The sequence below is a fragment of the Vulpes lagopus genome, chromosome 14 (assembly GCF_018345385.1).
Source record: "Vulpes lagopus strain Blue_001 chromosome 14, ASM1834538v1, whole genome shotgun sequence".
NCBI classification, from domain to species: Eukaryota; Metazoa; Chordata; class Mammalia; order Carnivora; family Canidae; genus Vulpes; species Vulpes lagopus.
The window spans coordinates 16,596,976-16,617,721 of NC_054837.1; the positions used below are offsets into that span (position 1 = coordinate 16,596,976).

General features: G+C 51.2%; 1 protein-coding gene and 1 long non-coding RNA gene across 4 annotated transcripts; one reads left to right on the top strand and one right to left on the bottom strand.

The window, feature by feature from the left end:
- Nucleotides 1-4,052: 4,052 nt before the first annotated feature.
- LOC121475520 lies at nucleotides 4,053-5,709 on the bottom strand. The gene is made up of 2 exons (XR_005983773.1): nucleotides 5,498-5,709; nucleotides 4,053-4,981 (listed from the first exon to the last, which is right to left on the bottom strand). It is a non-coding gene; the product is annotated as an uncharacterized LOC121475520 (long non-coding RNA).
- On the top strand, nucleotides 4,898-20,637 carry TFIP11 (tuftelin interacting protein 11). Of its 3 annotated transcripts, none has more exons than XM_041728839.1 (13): nucleotides 4,898-5,016; nucleotides 7,815-8,032; nucleotides 9,815-9,968; nucleotides 10,269-10,425; nucleotides 12,137-12,264; nucleotides 13,871-14,023; nucleotides 15,772-16,299; nucleotides 16,403-16,509; nucleotides 17,064-17,232; nucleotides 17,572-17,815; nucleotides 18,275-18,417; nucleotides 18,893-19,058; nucleotides 20,204-20,637. In XM_041728839.1, the coding sequence occupies exons 2-13, from the start codon at nucleotides 7,824-7,826 to the stop codon at nucleotides 20,557-20,559; spliced, it is 2,514 nt and encodes an 837-aa protein (XP_041584773.1). In that variant the 5' UTR covers nucleotides 4,898-5,016; nucleotides 7,815-7,823; the 3' UTR covers nucleotides 20,560-20,637. The 3 variants fall into 3 exon arrangements, with proteins under 3 accessions (XP_041584773.1, XP_041584772.1, XP_041584771.1); XM_041728838.1 differs by lacking the exon at nucleotides 4,898-5,016 and adding an exon at nucleotides 5,711-5,849; XM_041728837.1 differs by lacking the exon at nucleotides 4,898-5,016 and adding an exon at nucleotides 5,780-6,017.
- The last annotated feature ends 109 nt before the right edge of the window (nucleotides 20,638-20,746 follow it).

Sequence of the window (20,746 nt, forward strand, 5' to 3'; positions counted from 1 at the left end):
CAGTTAAGGGATATGCGTGGCCCAGTATCACTTCCACTCAGTTTGTCATGGTCCTAGCCCCCCTGCCCCCCGGCATTCAAAGGAATAGAGAAATTCCTCTTCTTGATGGCGGAGTGGCAGGGTCACATCGCGGAAGTGCGTGTGGGTGAGAGATGCAGTTGTGGCCATCTTTGGAAAACACAGCTGGCCACGGTCCTCATCAAAACCAGCTTATTAGCCTCCCCTGCAGGGTCTTCAAATAATGTATGAACTTATCAGATTATGAGATTCTTTCTGGGAAATTGTGATGTTCCCTTCAATAGGCTGCAGACTGAAGACAGATCTTTACTGTTTAAATCACAGTGATTCCAGATGCGCAGAGGGCTGTGTCATCAAGAAATCCAGGCTTTTTGGTTTCCCCAGCCTCTGCCTTGGGAGCAGGGAGGGTTCTTCCCACTGATGGAACTACCCTAGGCCCTCTCAAGCCCCAAATCTTGGCCGAGACCCAGGAAGACATCTCTTACCCTGTCCTCGTTCTCTCTTCTAAAGGAACACTTCTCAGGACAATTAACAAAGAATCCCATTCCCATGGGTGAAAGCCCTCACTCCACCCACCAGGGCTGGCTCCTGACCAAGTGCCCACGTCTGTCCACAAGTGTGGATGATTCTGATCTGACCTCGTTTCCATGGAAACAGCTGGTGTTTTCAAGGGGCCAAGTGCCTTTTTATTTTGAAATAATGATAGACTCCTATGAAGTTGCAAAGGTACTACACAGGGTCTTGTGGATCCTTCACGCAGCTTCCCCCAACACTGACATGTACCAACTGCAGTGTAACATCAAAACAGGAAATTGACAGTGACACACTATTAACTAACCTACAGACCACAGGCCCTGGTCCATGTTCACCGTTTTGTGCATAGGGGTGTGTTCAGAATTCTGTCCCCTTCAGTGGCAGACCCTTCCATGTGCTCCCCCCACACGCACATGCACACACAATCACACGCAAAAGCTGAATCTAAGAAACCTAGAAATGGTGCTTCTGATGAGAATGCCGTCCCCATCCCAAGCTCCGGTACTTCCCTTTGAAGCACTTATCACGGTCAAGGTTTTGCATTGATTTGCCTGGTGCTGGGATTCAGGTTGGTCTTACTGGACTGTACACTGAGTCGAGAACAGTTACTCTTCCTTTGTCCCCACTTACAACCTGCCCCCACCCCAGCCAGGCCTAGCCCATCGTGGGCGGGGAAAGCCAGCTGCCAAGCTGCCAGGGTGATGCCGTCCCTTTCCACTGAATGGGGATAGGGTTTCGGATTAATATAGGACTCATGGTTAAATTTGAGTTTCAGGTAAAACAATAATTTTTAAGTGTTTTATATTTCATGGGACATACACTAAAAACTTGTTACGTGAGTGACACCTGAGTGGCTTAGCAGTTGAATGTCTGTCTGGCTTTGGCTCAGGAAGCCACATCAGGCTCCCTGCATGGATCCTGCTTCTCCCTCTGCCTGTGTCTCTGCTTCTCTTTGTGGGTGTCTTTCATGAATAAATAAGTAAAGTCTTAAAAAATAAAAACTTGTTATGTGAAATTCACATTGTAACTATATTTTTTGCTTGCTAAACCTGGCAACCCTCAATAGGGCTGAACATGTCACTGATAGGCTATTAGGGAAATGGCAGTGTGTGACTTCCAGTGATGTGGCCTCAACCCTGTTTCTCTCTCCTTTTTTTTTTTTTAGAGAGAAAGGGTGTGAGCGGGGTAGGGGCAGAGCGAGGGGAGAGAGAGAGAGAGAGAGAGAGAGAGAGAGAGAGAGAGGAGAATCTTAAGCAGACTTCCTGCTGGGAAAGGAGCCCGACATGGGCCTCCATCTCAGGACCCTGAGACCATGACCTGAGCTGAAACCAAGAGTCAGATGCTTAACCAACTGAGCCACCCCGGCTCCCCTGCCTTGTCTCTTAGTCACTCATTGTGGGGGTATCCAGTCATATGTCATGAGGACACTCAGTAGCCGTAGGTAGAGGTTCACATGGCAGGTTCCCGAGGCCTCCTACCAACAAACAGCCGACACCAGCCCACAAGCCATGTGAGTGAATCACTTTGGAATCAGATCAGCCAGCCTGGGTCAAGCCTGCAGGTATGTGCAGTCCCAGTTGACATCTTGACTGCAACCCCAGGAGAGATCCCGAGTCGATACTAGCACCTGAGTCGGCAGCCAAGCTACTCTTGAATTCCTGCCCATGGAAATTGTGTGAGATAATTCTCACTGTTGCCCCAGGCTTCGAAGTTTGAAGGTCCTTGTTACTGTGCAATAGGTAATACCTAGGAGCTCCTGAGATTTGTGAATGAGTGAATGAGCCAGTGAATGAATGAGTGAGGAAGGCTGTGTTTCCTCCCCTTCCCTGCCTGCTTGTGAGGGTACTCGCCCTGCAGACGACACCCAGGTCTGCGGATCCTGCCAGCTTCACTATCAGAATAGTCTTCACAAACTCATGAAAGATAAGTAAGGTATCGACCATCTGTATGGAACATTTCAAGGGAAACCAGATTTGCGAATCTCAGCTCATCTGGATTTCCAACTCTTCCCAGTTCAGGACACGCTCTATATTTTTGTGACAAAATTTGAACTAAGAATAAGCCTTGTGCAACTGTGTAATGTCACCGTCCTAGAAAAGGTACTTGTGCTAGACTTTAAATATATCAGCCTTGAAATGCCACTTGCAGATTGTTTCTATGGTACCAACCTATTTAAAGTTGTAACTAAGGAAGGATTTTGTCCCCCCCCAAATCTTTCAAAGGTGATATGGAAACAGTGCCGTACGGATGGCATAGGCCGTGTGAGGGGGTGATAGGACCGTGGACTCAGGTAGCAGGACTATGGGGAGGTTTATGGAATCCAAGAGCTGGTGTATGCAGAGGGTTTGGCTTCGGGACCCCAAACAGACAGGCATCACAATGTACATCTTAGCTCAGGTAAGTTGGCAGAAACAGTGGGGGTGCCCCCGGCATGGTGCAGCAGAGAAGGCACCTGCCTGGAAGTCTGAGGTCCTGCATTCAGGCCTGGCTCTGTCCTTAAACTCGCTGTGTAGCCTGTGAACGCCCCTCGTGGCTCAGTCTTCTCCATTGATTCATCTAGCGAGTGTTGGGGGCCCTGTCGGGCTCCTGCTGAGGAGCCCTGTTGCTTGGCAACCCCTTCTGGGTTATCTTCATGTCTGAGCACCACATAGGGAATCTGGACACGGGCCTGATGTCCCCAAGGCCCAAAGCCAGTGCTTCTCTGGGCAGTGGTAGGAGATCATGATGTGCGGGTATGAAATCAGGAATCTAAACCTCTGGTTGCCTCTCCCCTTGCTTTTCTGGAGACTGGGCATTTGAACCCAGAAATCCTGAGAAACCAGTGAACTTTGAGGCCATCCGTGTAGGGGTGTGAGGTTGGGTCTTTCAAATGAAAACAGCCTTAAGCATTTACTAAGGTCTTACTGGTCTTGCTATGACCAGCAGCTTTAATGTATGTATTAGCTGCCTGTCTTGTCTTGTGGCCTGAAAACACTCCTTTTAGAGCACTACTGTCATTATCCCCATTTTGCAGTTGGGGAAACTGAGGTGCAGTGAGGTGAAGCTACCTTCCCCCATCCCACATCAAGGAAGGAGCAAAGTGATTTGGATCTCTGAGGTCTTACTCTAGTAACTTCATTAAAAAAAATATTCTAGGGGCTCCAGGGTGGCTCAGTCAGTCAAGCATCTTAATGTAGGCTCAGGTCATGATCTCAGGGTCCTGGGATTGAGCCATGTGTCAGGCTTCATGCTCAGTGGAGAGTCTGCTTCTTCTCCCTTTGCCCTCTCCCCTTCCCCCCCATTTATGCTCACTCATTCAAATAAATAAATAAATCTTAAAAAAAAATTTCTAGGTACAAAGAGAACCGTTTTTCCCCCCTTAATAACTTGAGACTAAGTTGCCTACTTGATGCCCTATCACTCCCCTAAATACTTTAGTATTTCCAGCAAAGACATTTTCCAGCGTAACCACAGGATGGCCATCAGAATCAGAAAATGAACACAGACACATCACTACCATGGAACTTCAGACCGCATTTAAATTTTGCCAGTTATCCCCATAACTTTGTTTACAGCAAAAAGGTCCAATTCAGAATCAGGTGTTGCGTTTACCGGTCATGTCTCCTTCGCCTTCTTCAGTCTGGAGCACTCCCAGGGTCTCTCTTTGACTTACATGCCTTGGGCACTCTTGAAGATCACAGGCCAGCTGTTTGGCAGAACATGTCTTTATTTGGGCTTGTCTCCAGTATCCTTGTGATTCTGTCCCAGGTATGCATCTTTGACAGGAATATCACGGGGGTGGTGCTACGACCTTCTCAGGACATCCTATCGCGCAGTACGTGAGGTCCACTTGCCCCGTTGTTGGGGATGCACAGTCTGATCGTGCGCTCAGAGCCTGTACTCCTAGTGACCCCACTGTCCATAAAGGCCCCTTCTCCAGAAGCCACGTGGAGGGTCCATCTGGTGAAGCAGATCCGCTAGCACCAGCCCCTTGTGATCTGAGTAACTGCAGCTCCATGAAGTCAGCTGGAGAGCTGGAGAGAGAGCTACAGAGAAGCCAAGCGAGCTTCTATCTTTGGCTCTGGCCTATAAACAGATGCCTATACACTTCCAGGCCCAGACTCAACACGGTCTATCTGGTCTCCTTGTTTTTCCTCCCTCTGCTCCCTGGTGGAGCTTCTCGTCCGTTAGACTCTCTTCCCCTCCTGCCGTCTCTTCTATCAAACCTCACTTTCTAACTTCTTTCCTGACTACATGTTGTGTGTCAGGCACGGTGACACAGGTCAGTGGGGACGCAGAGACCACGGGAGTCAGCGCGTGTTTCAGGAAGCTGGCAGTCGGCTGCCTTCCTGTGGGGTCTGGTTTCATTAATAACGGCGGGAAGCTGGATCCAGATCTTTGACTAAGAGTCGGGCGCGCTCCGTGTATTCTTGACAATTGCCGCTTGCACCTTTTCATCACAGGAAGGAGAGAGAAGGAGAGAACGTGAGTGAAGACTAAGAGCTGACAGGCCTAGGCACCCCTATGCTTGAGCATTTCATCTCCCCGGATCCTCAACCATTTTGCAGGGACCTGGGGGGCCCGCGGCTCTAAGCGGAAGGCAGGAGGGGCCCGGGGTGCAGAGGCAGGAGGGGTGCTTGCGGGGTGCAGAGGCAGGAGGGGTGCTTGCGGGGTGCAGAGGCAGCCGGCACTCCCTGGGCGGCCCGAAGCCCTTGAGCCTCGGCCCGCGGGGCTCCACGGTTCTACTAATCGGTGAAGCAATGAAGGTCTTGACCATCGGCGGGGGGGGGGGGGGGGGGGGGGTCCCGGAGGGAGCGCGTGGGGCCCTGGTCCGCCCATCCCTGCGCTCTCAAGCTCCGCGCCCACCGCGGTGCTCGGCCAAGGGCCCCGACGGCTCCCGAGACCCTGCTCCCGCCGGCAGCCAGGCCCCGCGCCCCGCGCCCCGCGGCCGCCCGCTAGCCCTCACCGCTGCCCCGGGCGCCAGTCCTCTAGCCCTTTTACGCATTTCGAGTCTCAGACTGGCAGCGGGGCCCCCGCGGGCCGGGGCGCTCGGCGCCGTCGGCACCTGCCGGGCGCCGCACGGAGGTCGGGGAGGTCGGGCAGGGCGCCCGCAGCCATCGGAGGCCCTGGAAGCCCCGCCTCCTCCCTCGCACTCGGCCCCGCCCCGTTGGGGCCCGGGACGCGCTCGCCCGTCGCTGCGGTGACGAAGAGCGCCCCGCGCCCGCCCCTCGTACGTCATTTCCGGCGCGCCGCCGCGGGCACACCCGGGTTCCGGTCCTCCGGCCGGTAGCTGTGTTGCGACCGCGGGACCGGGGGAGGTGAGCGGGGCGGGGGTGCGGGCAGCGGTGGGGCGTCCCCGCCGGCGGGCGTGAGTGCGGGGGACGCAGCCCCTCCGCGCAGCCTGCTCCAAGCCGGCTTCCGAGCGCCGTCGGCGCGGAACCGAGGCCCGGGAGTCCGGGCGCCCCGAGCAGCGTGGGACACTAGCGGTAGGTGCCGACCCCCGAGAAGCGACTGGTGCTGCCCCTGGCTCGTCCGCCCCGCGCGGGCTCTTCGGGGGCCCGGGGAGGCCGAGGTCCTGCGGACCCCGAGGGCTCGGGGAGCGCTTCCCTTCTGTGCGCCCCGCCGGCGTGGCGGGAGGGCAGTGAGCAGGGGGAGCCTGGTGACCAGCGCCCGGACGCGCTGGCCCCCGCGAAGGCCGCTGGCCGCCAGCGGGTGTGGCCGAGGCCCCGCCGCCCACCGCGGACCCGCCGTAGCTGGGGTTTCAGCAGTCCTCCTTAGGTCCCCTCCGCAGCCTAGTGATCGTGACGGTGGCGGACCTGATCTGGGGCTACGGTAACAGCCCTTGCTCCCGGAGCATTTTTATTCTGAGCTTAGTATTTTAAGTTTTTTAAGAAATATTTATTTGAGAGAGAACGTGAAGCGGGGTGGGGAGGGGCAGCGCTGGAGGGGAAGAAGCAGAGTCCCCGAGCAAGGACCCCGAGGTCTTGACGTGAGCTTAAGGCAGATGCTTATCCAGCTGACCCCCCCCCCCCAAGCACCCCTGAGCTAAGCGTCTTTTTTTTTTTTTTTTTAAATTTTTATTTATTTATGATAGTCACAGAGAGAGAGAGAGGCAGAGACACAGGCAGAGGGAGAAGCAGGCTCCATGCACCGGGAGCCTGACGTGGGATTCGATCCCGGGTCTCCAGGATCGCGCCCTGGGCCAAAGGCAGGCGCCAAACCGCTGCGCCACCCAGGGATCCCGAGCTAAGCGTCTTTAAGCACCACCTCATTTAATCTGGCTCACAGGCATTCTCAGAGGGTGGGGGTAGAGTCAACCCACTTAAGGACATGACAGCTGAATCTCATCACTCAGCTACCAGGAGCTGAAATCTCTGTTAAGGTAGTGTTTGTGCCTTCAGAAGAAGTTCATGTTTTGGGAGGAAAACTTTTAAGTCTTAGGGTCTCACCAAGTAATACACTTCAGGAAGCAAGTTCTAAAAACCATCACTCCTGGTGGTGAACCACCAAGGGTCCAGATATAGTAACTCTTTCCTCATATTTAGTTGTTGTTGATCCTTCGTTTTGACTCCAGAGTAACTACATTCTTTGTGAGATTTTAAAAGTACCATTGAAGTTACAACTAATTTAAGAATGGAAGAAGGCCAGTGAGAAGCCTCAAATCTTCCAGCAAACATCTGGCATTCTGAGGTGACAGTGTCCGTGACAGGCGAGCCACTCAGTGCTGTAGAAGAAGAAAAAGAAACAGCTGAAGAACCAGAAAAAGAAGTCCTCCCAGACATCAGAGAGCCACTCTCCATTCTAGATGTGCTGAGGATCTCTGCGGTTCTGGAAGATACTGCAGACCAGCTCTCTATTCTAAACTATATAATGCCAGTTCAGTATGAAAGAAAACAAAGTGTCATCATGGTATAAAAAAAAAAAAAAAAGGGTTCCAGGAAGATGCCCACCCCGTTTCTGAGGCAGTAATAAGTCGAATAACATACCGAGTTATTTTTTTGTGGGTTATATAGGTGTGAGTGTGTAAAGTTTTATGACCTTGACCAGGACAGGGAATCGCATATTGTTGGGACCAGTCTTTTGTCCCACCTGTTTAAATAATGTTTGTTTTCTGAAATATGTTTTTAATGTCTGCCTTATTGAACTGTAACAATGATTTTTAATCATTGGGACTTTGAGTGTGAGGAAGTTTGAAGGGAGTGAGGAGCAGGGACGGAAGCCTACTGCTGCTCTCCCCTCAGGACTTACCACAAACCACGTGCCTTTTTTATCCCTTTCTTTAGTGACCTGCCATGTCACTGTCCCACTTGTACCGGGATGGGGAAGGCCACATGGATGATGATGATGATGAGCGGGAGAACTTTGAGATCACCGACTGGGATCTCCAGAATGAATTTAACCCCAACCGGCAGCGCCACTGGCAGACCAAGGAAGAGGCCACCTATGGAGTGTGGGCAGAGAGAGATTCAGATGAAGAGAGGCCCAGCTTTGGAGGCAAACGGTACTGGCCAGCATGAGACTGCTTCCTCCTCGCTTTAAGGAAGATGGGGGGTGGTGGGAAGATACCCCACTAAATATACCTTTCTCCTGGCCTTACTGAGTCCTGTAGCTACGACATAAGCTAGGGAGGCCCAGCTTCCTCTTTGGCCGGAGTGCTGCTCTTTTGCTGATTTAACCATCACTTCGTGTTTAACTAGCAGTTATATGTACCAGGTCGTGTACTGCAGACCCATTCCTTGCCTTCTGGGAGCCCAGACGCTAGAGCATGGAGACACATTAATTGACAGCTCATACGGTGGAAGTTTATAACTGATTTAGGACCTGAGGGAGAGAGTTTGGCCTATTCTGGGAGGTGAGGGAAGATTTCTCTAGAGAAGTGACTTTTGAGTTTATATTACAGCAGAAGGTAATGCGGGTGGTAGGAGAGGCACGAGTATGCAGAGGCTCCTGAGGGGAGGCGGTGGGTGTCCACAGGGGTACAGAAAGCTTTGCAGGCTGCGGTGAGGGAGGGAGAGGGGGCATAGTTTGAGAAGAGGTCTGTGGTAGAGCAGATGATGTGGGCTGCACTTACCTTTGGAGAAGACCTGTCAGTGTGCAGAGTTGACAGGGAGCTGCAGGGGAAGAGGAAACTCCATGAGGCAGGGACGGACCCTGCAGGAGAGGAGGATTCAGGCCAGTAGTCGTCCTCCCCAGTGTGAGAGGTCATGTGTGCAGTGGCCACAGCTCACTTGACCAGAGCGTGTAGCGAGTTTGGCTTTGTCTCTGTGTTTCGTCTGTGGTTTGTAGGCTCTAGCCCATTGACACTGTGCGTTTTTCACAAAGGAGGCTGGGGAGAAAGAGTATGGAGGTCAGATCAAGTCCTCATCTGGCAAGGAAACCTAAAAGTGGGTGATAAATAGATCAGAGGTCAGGAATTAACATTCTCTATAACCATAAGATAGTACCTTGTTCTGCACTCTTTACGTGCTTGGTATCCTTCACCTTGTGAGAAAAGTAGCATTATTATCATTCCTTTTTTCAGATTAAAAAACTGAGGCCAAAAGCACATAGCCAGGCTGTAAGAAACTGGGCCTGACTCCTGAGTCTGGGTCCCTACGGCCTAAGTTACATTGCATTGTTTAGGAAAAAATGCTACTGCCATGGGGATGGTTAGTGACAAGTTGGTCATTTTATAAAGGTAACCAGGAAATAGGACAGTGTAAGGACTGTTCTAGTGACAGTTGTCAACATTGATACTCTCTATCTCAGAGTTAATTTCTTAGGTATTTTACTTTAGTTTTCATACACAAGTAAAGGTAATGAAGGTGAAACTTTTCTAAGAGTTTGACCAATAAAATTGTTAATATACTTTGCATTCATACAGTTTCTTTTATTGTGTTTGATGATGTTTATATATCCGAAGTTCTTTCTTGCTTGATTTCTGTACTTGAAATACGGGGTCCAAAACAAATGATTTTAAAGTTAATTTTAAAACATGTAAAAGAGTTGCATTATCACATCATAGTTTGCATTGTGTCCTTTCACTTTTGTTGAGACAAAATCAATACAGTATATAAGATCATATATTGCTGTTTTAATCAACCATGCACTGACAGGTAACAATGTTACCGTGATCACAGGAAGTCAGATCTGAGGCGCTTTTGGTCTAAGTGAATAGGTTACTCTTGTAAAATGGATCCCTGGAGTTCCCCTCTCGGGGGATCTCAAGCCGGCAGAGTGTCCACAAGGGATCACTGCAGAAGGCTTCCTTAAGGCCCCCTGGGGGCTGTGTGTTTGCCCACAGGGCCCGCGACTACTCTGCACCAGTCAACTTCATCAGCGCCGGTCTCAAGAAAGGGGCAGCAGAGGAGGCCGAGCTGGAAGATTCGGAAGATGAAGAGAAGCCTGTTAAGCAAGATGACTTTCCTAAGGACTTCGGACCCAAGAAGTTAAAGACGGTAGCATCTTTGGCTCAGGCTTGTGACCTTTGAAATGGCTGTGGGAGGTCGTGGCAGTTCAGGCATCTCCTACAGGAAGAGGGTGGCGCTTGGTAGAAGCTGGTTATGTGGGTTTCTTCTCGTGGTAGTGGGTCCCTTCTGGGGGGCCGTGCAACCTTTGCTGACACGTGGTGCAGCTCTGCTTTTGGTTCGTATGACCCTTTTCATGATGCTCTGCCAGGTCTTTTTCCCATCATCCAAGTTTGCTTTCTTAGGTTTTTCTTTTTCCATCAACTAAGCTTTGGGTTTTTTTCTGCTCAGGGTGGCAATTTTAAACCCAGCCAGAAAGGCTTTGCAGGAGGAACCAAGTCTTTCATGGATTTTGGCAGCTGGGAAAGACACACAAAAGGCATTGGACAGAAGCTTCTTCAGAAGATGGGCTACGTCCCTGGAAGGGGCCTGGGGAAGAACGCACAAGGTAGGGCACCAGCACCCTGCAGCCGAGCAGGAGGTTGGCAAGGCAGAGGAAGGAGGAACGGTCTGGGGAGTGGTTTGCTTTTTCTCTTTTTTGGAGGATGTGAACTCTGTAGCCTGGTCCACCAGCACCAGACGGTTGTTCTCAGCTACCTGCTTTGTCACACTCAAAACACTTCCTCTGCAGGAAAAAAAGGCTTAGGCTTTTTAGGAAAAGGCTCAAACAGGCTACAAACCAACAGGCTGCTTTCTTTGGTCTGTCCGGTGTTTCTTAAGAAATGAGCTTGTTGGGGATCCCTTGGGTGGCTCAGCAGTTTAGCGCCTGCCTTTGGCCCAGGGCGTGATCCTCGAGTCCCAGGATCGAGTCCCACGTCGGGCTTCCTGCATGGAGCCTGCTTCTCCCTCTGCCTTTGTCTCTGCCTCTCTCTCTGTCTCTGATGAGTAAATAAAATCTTAAAAAAAGAGAGAAAGAAATGAACTTGTTGCCAGCATTTTAAATAATTTTACATAAAGTATTTGATTTGCCTGGCAGCAGTTGGTTTTAGCTGCCGAGGACGGTGCTCATGGCCTCTGGAAAGCAGCTTCCAGCATTCCCTGTTGGCTTTTGTCCTGGCACGCTTCACTTTACGGCAGTTTTCCTGGGCCCTGGAGGCAGAGGAGTCTTAACGTTCCCTGCTCACAGTTATTTGTCTTTCAGGAGTAACAATGAAATGCTGTGTGTATCCTGTTCAGCAGTAAAGACTGTAAACCTGGCTGAGCAGATCCCGCACTGGGGCCTCTGTCGGTGCTCAGCGGCCCAGCTTCCTGTCCCAGGCACTATCCACACAGCTCTACTTGCACATCCCTGTTTCCCTGATACCAGAGCCACACAGACCATGCACTTGGGTTCTTCCTGCAGGACCTTGCTTTCTCTCTCCTTGATCTGTTTCCTGTGAGCAGTCACCAAGTGGATGTAAACAGTAGTAGTGTCAATAATCCAGATTCCACTCTCTGAGTATTTGCTCAGGTTACACCTGGGGTATGTGTTGAACATATCAGTTGTAGGGAAAGTCCAAGAACCTCTGTGGAGTCTGGAGGTGGTGACCTGGAATGAGCACGAGTGGACCGTCCTAATTCAAGATTGCCAAAGTACTAGCTGCAGGGGTGCGTAGGCAGTCTTTGTTGAAATGCTAATGTCTTGTCTCTAAACTCTTGGAACAAAAGTTATTTCCAAGGTTTATACTCACTACGAAGCAAGTGAAGTCTGGGAGACAGGAGCTACCAAGTGATACGAGGTCTCATACTGAATTGCCACTTCACCTCCCTTTATTCTGTGAGAGTCTGTAATTCACTTGTCTTTTTTTTTTTTTTTTTTAATTTTATTTATTCATGAGAGACACAGGGAGAAGGAGAGGCAGAGACACACAGGCAGAGGGAGAAGCAGGCTCCATGCAGGGAGCCCGATGTGGGACTCCAAGAAGAATCCAAGTGGAAATGAAAACCTGTACTTAGACTATAAATAACCTAATGTCAGCAACCTGTCGTGTGGCCTCATAAATGCTCAGAACTTTCACATCACATGGAAGCTGAAGTGTTGCAGGGGCAGAGGAGAGCTTGCCTTCCTGGGTTGTCACTCTGTGTCAGGACTAAGGAAGGGCAGTTCCGCTGTGTGGCTTGTCCAAATGCAGGAATCGCTGTGACCTGAAGTTGTTTTCTCTTCTGCTGAACTTTATCAGGTATCATTAACCCGATCGAAGCGAAGCAGAGAAAGGGGAAAGGTGCCGTGGGAGCTTATGGCTCAGAGCGCACCACTCAGTCCCTACAAGACTTCCCCGTGGTCGACTCAGAAGAAGAAGCAGAAGAGGTAACTGGGAATCAGGAGTCAGGGTGGCTGGGGCCTGAGCCACTTCTGACCGTGGCTGCTTAGTTCGTGTATCTGTTTGTCCGTCTGCCAGCCTTCAGGTGTTCATTGTACACCTCTGTGTCAGCCACTATGCTGGAGCGGGGCTGCCCTGTGAGGAAGGGCTGGGAGCCCGGGCCCCAAGCCAGGCAGTTGACAAGCAGCTGCGGGGTGGTAGTGAGCACAGGGAGTGCTAAGACGTGCCAGTGAAGGAAGTAAGGGGGCGGTGGTAGTGAGGTACATAAATTAATAGAATGGCCAGGGAAGGCCTCTCGGGCCGGGAAACCATCGGGGGATTTGTGGCAGAAGGCAGGAGGCATGGGGCAGTCTTGAGGCCAGAGGATGCTGAGCATGAAGCTTCGAGCCCAGAGAGGCTGTAGAGGATTCTGTGGCAGGACGGCTTCCATCTCCGTGTGGCAGGAGCCAACAGTGAGCTGAGTGTTGCTCTGCTTAGCGGCAGAAGGGGCCGCGCCCTCCTGACCACCATACTTTTTTCTCGTTTGCATTTATGAGGGAAAGCAGGAGGCTGCAGAGACACATATTGTCACTGTTCTTGTCACCAAGACTGTCCTTTTGCTGATGGCAGCAGAACTCTGATAGTGTTGGGGTGACTGCTGTGAGTCCAGCTCTGGGACCGCAGGTACCAGGCACACAGCAGAAGTGAGTAGGTGAGCCAGGTGGGAGGCAGCGAGGAGTGGTGGGGCCTGAGGCCAACAGGTGGTTTCTCTTCAGCTCCAGGTGATTGTTGCTATAAATGTGGGCTTAGTGGTGCTCGATCTTTGGATTTTCCTGAAGTAGAAGTCCAGATTTTTTTTAGAGGGGGAGAAAAAAAAGGAAACCAAGTCTTTTTTTTTTTTTTGGTGCCGAAACCCGGGATCGAAGGAAACCAAGTCTTAAACCAGTGTGAGGAAAGCAGAAGGACAAGTGCACAACCCACTTCTGTGGGCCATAGCCTACTACTCTCAGCCTGAGTTTCCTTCTCTACTGTAGGTCTTCCTACGGAAACATTTTACAAACCCTGATTACAAAAGGTATCTTAGCCTAGACTCGGGTCTGCTTATCTGCCTTCATTTTAAATTAGTACCAAGGTTTTGTGTACTTAAAATCTTTTATCATTTTCTAAGTTTTACATGAGGTGAATTTATTATTTATTTATTCATGAGAGGCAGACACACAGACAGAGGGAGAAGCAGGCTCCATGCAGGGAGCCCAACGTGGGACTCGATCCCGGGTCTCCAGGATCTGGCCCTGGGCGAAAGGTGGCCCTAACACTGAGCCACCCGGGCTGCCCCATGAGGTGAATTTAAAACTAGCATTGTGCTAGCCCATTGTAGCTACTCAGTAAGTGTGTCCTTCCAGTCTGGAGTACCTTCTTCCCGAACCTCCTCATGTCTAAGAGGGGCTAGGTGTCAGTTTCTAGAGACGATTTTAGCATCACGCAGGCACACTGCTCTCACAGAACCTCGTGTGAATCTAAGACCACACCTGGTGAATGTGCATGGTCTCCGTGGCCCCACCTGCTGTAAAAAGTGGACTTTCTTGTTTGACCAATTACCTCCTACTGCTTTAGGAGTTTCAGAAGGAGCTGAGCCAGTGGAGGAAAGACCCCAGTGGAAGCAAGAAGAAGCCCAAATACTCTTACAAGACAGTGGAAGAGTTGAAGGCCAAGGGCAGGATCAGCAAGAAGCTTGCTGCCCCCCAGAAGGAGCTTTCTCAGGTCAAGGTACGGAGTCCTTTGGTCCTGATCCGGGACGGGCCCTGAGAAACACGTAATGCCACACGCAAGTCAGGTCAGTTACTGAACATTCTGTTGGGTCTTCCGTCTAGGCTCTTTTCTCACTGGGCAGTAGCGTTCCCCTGTTCACTGCAGTCACATGTCCAGGGAGAGCTCTCGCATTCCTAGGGCTGGGCACTCTCCATGGCACCCCTGTGGTACACGAGATAGTGGCCCCTTCTTCCTGAAGCGCAGGCAGTGAACTTTATAACATTTCTGTGATTAAAAACTCAGTATGAACGTGGCTTTTAGTGAGTGTGTAATTCCAGAGAATGAAGTATCAGGTTATTTGGTCCTACTTGTGTTGCTAGACCTCAGCTGTTTTCTGGTTTGGTTTGGGGCTAGTAGTTTGTACATGAAGCTTTGTCTTTGTGTCAGATATTTTCTAAGGATAGATTCTTGGAAATACAATCACCAGGTTAAAAATAGGCTTTTTAAGGCTCTTGAGTCCTGGAAAGGGTGCACTCCCTCGGTGATTAGGAGTGCAGGGGAGTCTTTGAGGCATACCAGCATGGAGTGTTTTCAGTTTTATTCATTTTTATTTTTATTTTTTTCCAATAAATTTTTTAAAAAGTATTTATTTATTTATTCATGAGAGACACAGAGAAAGAGGCAGAGACACAGGCAGAGGGAGAAGCAGGCTCCATGCAGGGAGCCCGACGTGGGACTTGATCCCAGCTCTCCAGGATCACATCCTGGGCCGAAGGCAGCGCTAAACCGCTGAGCCACCAGGGCTGCCCGTGTTTTCAGTTTTAAAAATTGATTAATTTTTCCACCGCTGTTAGATGCATTTAGTCCTCAGTTTTCCATTACTCCCCCCGAGTAGCCAGAGGACAAGGGTGACAGTTGTCTGTTGGAGTTTGGCACAGTACAGACTGTGTGTGTCACAGTGCAGGGTTTTCAGCAGTCAGGATGTTGTGCATCCCATGCCCAGCGGGGAGGAGGGGTTAGACATCCAGCTGTGTAGGCCCTAGCCAGAGGTTGGGACAGGGCCTGGGAAGTCTGTGTTGATTTTTCTCTAGCTGATTCTAATGCACGTGTTTCTTGGGTGACACTTCCAGGGCTGATAGAGAGTTGTGTCTCAGCATATTCAGTATACTTTATATTTCATTTTCCTCCGCCTTCTAGAAATGCTCATTTCCTAGGTCTGTTTTCTCATGGTTCATTTCATTTCTAAATGGAAAAACAACTGTTCATTATTATAGAGCAGTGTGTGGTCCTGTTTGGGGAGTCAGGAAACACAGAGGCAAAAATATGCTTTTCGTCCCTTCCATAGGTTACCAGCTTTGACACCTTGATGCATGTCCTTCTAGATCTCCTTTGCCTAAATATGCCTTTTTTAATACCAAAATATGATTGTTTGAAGACATACATTGCTTTATTACTGGCTTCCAACAGTGCAGCCTCTACTCTGCCACAGAAGGATTTTCTCCTCAGTTTAGTAGTCTGTACTCCAGTTTCACGGGTTTTCCTAGAAAGCTTTGTCCATCTCTATCTCCAGGGAGCAGTCTAGAACTGCTGACTGTCCACCCTCCTGTCAGTGCAGTGGGGCCCCTCTGCAGTAACCCCCCCACCCCCGGCTCTGACACAGTGTCACTTGTGTGCGCTGGCACTCTGTCCTCCTGTGGTCCAAGGCGTGCTGTCACGGGGCAGCGATGGCACACACTGACTCGGGCTCCCCCGCCACTTTCTCCCAGGTCATCGACATGACTGGCCGGGAGCAGAAGGTCTACTACAGCTACAGCCAGATCAGCCACAAGCACAATGTCCCCGATGATGGGCTGCCACTGCCATCCCAGCAGCCACCGCAGCCTGGCAAAGAGGCCAAGGCGCCGGGCTTCGCCCTGCCTGAGCTGGAGCACAACCTGCAGCTGCTCATTGACCTCACAGAGCAGGAGATCATCCAGAGTGACCGGCAGCTGCAGTATGAGCGGGACATGGTGGTCAACCTGTCGCACGAGCTGGAGAAGATGTCAGAGGTCCTGGAGCATGAGGAGCGGGTCATTGCCAACCTCAGCAAGGTCCTGGAGATGGTGGAGGAGTGTGAGCGGCGCCTGCAGCCCTCCTGCAGCAACCCCCTCACCCTGGACGAGTGTGCCCGCATCTTTGAGACCCTGCAAGACAAGTACTACGAGGAGTACAGGATGTCCGACCGCGTGGACCTGGCCGTGGCCATTGTGTACCCGCTCATGAAGGAGTACTTCAAGGAGTGGGACCCGCTGAAGGTGAGTGGCTGGTGAGAGGAGCCGCTGTGTTCCTGCCCTGCAGGTGGGACAGGGTGGTGGGTGCTGGCCCGCGGTGCCGCATCACGGCCGGGTCTCTCCCCAGGACTGCGCTTACGGCACCCAGGTCATCTCCAGGTGGAAAACCCTCCTAGAGAATGACCAGCTCTTATCCCACGGCGGGCAGGACCTCTCAGCAGACGCCTTTCACAGGTACTCATCCTGGGGCTCAGGAGAGAGATGCTGGGGAAGGCAGGGACTGGCCTTCCCACCCTGCGTCTGTCATGTGTTGGCCAGTGTCGTGCACATGCCAGGCTTGCCCTGGGAGTAAGGCTGACAGTGTCGGGCTTCAGAGAGTGGAAGAGGCAGGTGGAGGGTAAGGAAGCGGATGAACGAGACCAGGGATGGAGGAGAGAGGGGATGCACACCTGTTTGGGTGGTGGGAGTCTCTGAAAGGAGGTGACCCATGAGGTGAGCTGTCAAGCTGTGCAGAGAGCTCCCAAAGGAAAGCAAGGCATCCCTGGGGACGGGACCACACAGCAACCCTGCCAGGCAGCGAGACCCAGGCCCTGAGAGGTCAAGCAGGTGGCTGGGCAAGCAGGGACGAGTTAGGTGCAGCTCTGGGCACTATGGGGACTGGCCTGGTGGTTTGCTGTGCTTGCATTTCCGTGCCTTTTTCTTTCTCGTTCTGGAGAGTGGGTGGCGGTGTACTGTCTGCTTTGAAACCTGTCTGCGCAGTTAGCCTGCCCTCTGCCTTTCTCCCACAGGCTGATATGGGAAGTCTGGATGCCTTTTGTTCGAAATATCGTCACCCAGTGGCAGCCAAGGAACTGTGACCCGATGGTGGACTTTTTGGATAGTTGGGTGCACATTATTCCTGTGTGGATCTTAGATAACATTCTGGACCAGCTCATCTTCCCTAAGCTGCAGAAAGAGGTAGGGTCCCTGGGTCATGGGAACAGCTGGCAGCAGTAATGAGGGGCATTTCTCTGCTCCCCCAGTGCTGTCAGAAGGTGTGGAATGAGCAGAATTGGCTGACATGGTTACAGTCCTATGGGTAACTCCAGCCCTTTTGTTGGCATTTCCCCCAATTTCCCTACTTAAATAGGGAAGTTATTTTCTTGGTTTCTTCGTTTTGGAGATTCCATGCAGCTGCCGTGGGGATACTAGTTTGGTTGTGCAGAGGCCTGTGGGCCTTGGCCAGGAGAGTGCTAGGCGTCCGTGCTGTCAACTGCACAGTGCATCTGGAACTGGTTTGTCTCACGCCTCCTGCAGGTGGAAAACTGGAACCCACTGACAGACACCGTGCCCATCCACTCCTGGGTCCACCCGTGGCTGCCCCTCATGCAAGCACGCCTGGAACCACTCTATTCCCCCATTCGCAGCAAGCTTTCCAGCGCCCTGCAGAAGTGGCACCCCAGCGACTCCTCTGCCAAGCTCATCCTCCAGCCTTGGAAAGATGTCTTCACCCCTGGCTCCTGGGAAGCATTCATGGTCAAGAACATAGTGCCCAAACTAGGTAAGGGAATAAAGAGGGTATTGGGTCCAGCAGCTTCAGTGCCCTGGTTTCTGTGGCCATCGGTGAGGATCCATGCTTCTTAAAACACAGCCCTGGGGCTCCATGAAAAAGCTGAACACAGGATATTTCTCAATCCAAGAAGCACCATTTTGCTTAGAGGTGGAATATAAACATACCCAGGGTCCCTATGGCATCAACAGCCTCAGACTCCGCCAGCTTCTTGGTTCCTGGTCTGGTTTGGGTTTCTGATAACATGCTAGGCATTAGTGTTCTGAAATTTCTGTGCTATTTGGTTTTAAATATGTACTAGTTATTTCTGGATTATAGAAAGTGGTTTTTAAGAATTGCCATGTCAAGAGTTTAAAATTAACAGATAAAAGGTTTAGTCCTGTGTCATCTGATGAGGATTTTGCTATGTGCTTCTGTGCCTTTGCTTTAGAAACCAGGCTTCTTTTGCAGGGATGTGTCTTGGGGAGTTAGTCATTAATCCCCACCAGCAGCACATGGATGCTTTTTACTGGGTCATCGACTGGGAAGGAATGATCTCCGTGTCCAGCCTTGTGGGGCTGCTTGAGAAACACTTCTTCCCCAAGTGGCTTCAGGTATACCCTGCTGTGTTTTTGGAGGGGGTTGGTGGGATGGAGGCAGGGAGGATTCGCTTACTTTTCTGCCAAGGTCTGCCTGTAGGAGCTTGATCCTTGGACAGCTATCAGGTGACAGTGCTATCACACAGAACAAAAATAAGCAGTAGTCACAGCAACCACCATTTATTGAACAGATGCCACATGCCAGATGCTAAGCACTTGATGTGCGTTCCCTCCGCTTCTGACACCAAATCTTTGCGGGTAGGGGCTGGCATAGCCTTGAGGTTCAGGGAGTTTACATTCATGGATGCATAGCTATTAAGATGACTTCAGATCCCACACTCTACTAAATGCCAGACTGTTCAGCAACTAGAGACTGCTGCAAGTGTCACCAGCCTGAAGGACCCAGGTCAAAACCAACGGCCCCTTGGAAGTTTTGCTCCCATTTGCCACCATTGTGGGTGCAGGTTTCTGATTTCTTTCTTTTTGGCAGGTACTTTGCTCTTGGCTTAGTAACAGCCCAAATTATGAGGAGATCACCAAGTGGTACCTGGGTTGGAAGTCCATGTTCTCAGACCAAGTGCTGGCACACCCATCTGTCAAAGACAAATTTAACGAAGCACTTGATATCATGAACAGGGCAGTGTCCTCCAATGTTGGTGAGTGGGGATTCCACTTTGGATGTCCTGGCCCTGAGTGCCACGTTTCTGAACACGTAACTGACACAGAAGCAGCAGTTTTCAGGTGCCTGTGGGCTATCTGCTCCAACACGGACTCTTGCCCACCAGACCTGGTTATGTAATTAGCACCCCCTGCCCTGCTCTCCTGGCACCGGGAGGGGCATGGGCCCCTGACCCGAGTGTGACTACAACTGGATTCACTGTGGGGGAGCCTGCCTCTAGGGCCACTTTCCAGGTTTGCTGGCACGGCTGTGAATACCTCAGTGTGCTAATGGAACAGCTCGCCACATGGAGTCGGGACACAGCCTGACACCTAGCAGTTGCCTGACCTTGCCTAGCCTATTGTGTTACTTGTGAAAGAGTCATAATGCCTACTTTAGGTTTTCTTAAAAAACTAGGGTGGTGGAGTTAAGTGAGCCACAGTCTGTGCACATTAAGTAGGCAGGTGACGGTCCTCTTAATACCCAGCCCCTGACTGGGAAAGTCACTGCCTAGGTCTGTGTATTCACATCTCAACACAGAGGCCTGCCCTGCTTCAGAGAAGCTCCACAAGGCCAAGAGCTTATTCAAACAGAATGGCAGCTGGGACTGTAATTTCTATAATCCTTTGAGCCTGTTACATGGAGAGAGTGAGTTCAGAGATTATATACTCTGTTGAATGAGCCAGATACATTTCTATGCTCTGTTTTCATCCATGCCCCACTGTGGGCCACCCCCAGCTTCATACTCTCTAGAAACTCTCCCTCAACCACCCTGGCCCCAGGCCACCTCCTAGAGCTGTTCCCATCTGTGCCCCTCACCGTCTGTCTGAGCTCCCTAAATCCATTCTAAATTCTCCCAGGGCTTGGTCCTGTACAAAGAGCTAGGATAGGCTGTATGTTGTCAAGGTTTCCACCCTGGAAGGCTAAATTTCTTGCAGTGATTCCTGTTAGTAATCTGATTACTACAGATTAGCCAGAAACATTTTTATAGGATAGCAGGCGGTTGAGTAAACTTCTTGAGGGTGCTTGCCATCTGTCGTAGCATTTTGTGTCAGGCCCAGCAGCCCTTCGCTGAGTCACAAATGAGTCTCCATTTCTGTGCAGTTGGATCCCCTCTCTTCACTCCCCTCCTCCATCTTCCAGGTGCCTACATGCAGCCCGGAGCACGGGAGAACATAGCCTACCTCACCCACACAGAGAGGAGGAAAGACTTCCAGTATGAGGCCATGCAGGAGCGACGGGAGGCTGAGAACATGGCCCAGAGGGGCATTGGTGTGGCCGCCAGCTCTGTGCCCATGAACTTTAAGGACCTCATTGAGACCAAGGCCGAGGAGCACAACATCGTTTTCATGCCGGTCATCGGGAAGCGACACGAAGGGAAGCAGCTTTACACCTTTGGCCGCATCGTCATCTACATTGACCGGGGAGTCGTGTTTGTCCAGGGTGAGAAGACCTGGGTGCCCACCTCCCTGCAAAGCCTGATTGACATGGCCAAGTAGAGAGGGCAGGCTGCAGCAGGCTAGACACTTGGACTGCAGAGGGGATGTAGTTATAAATAAATGGTATTTTAAACCGCCTCTGTAAGAGTAGTTAACTCTCCATCCAGGAGATATTCCCTGTCAGGTCGCCAAGAGAATGCTCTAGAGCTGCATTGGTCTTTATACTAAGCCCTTTCACAGCACAGCC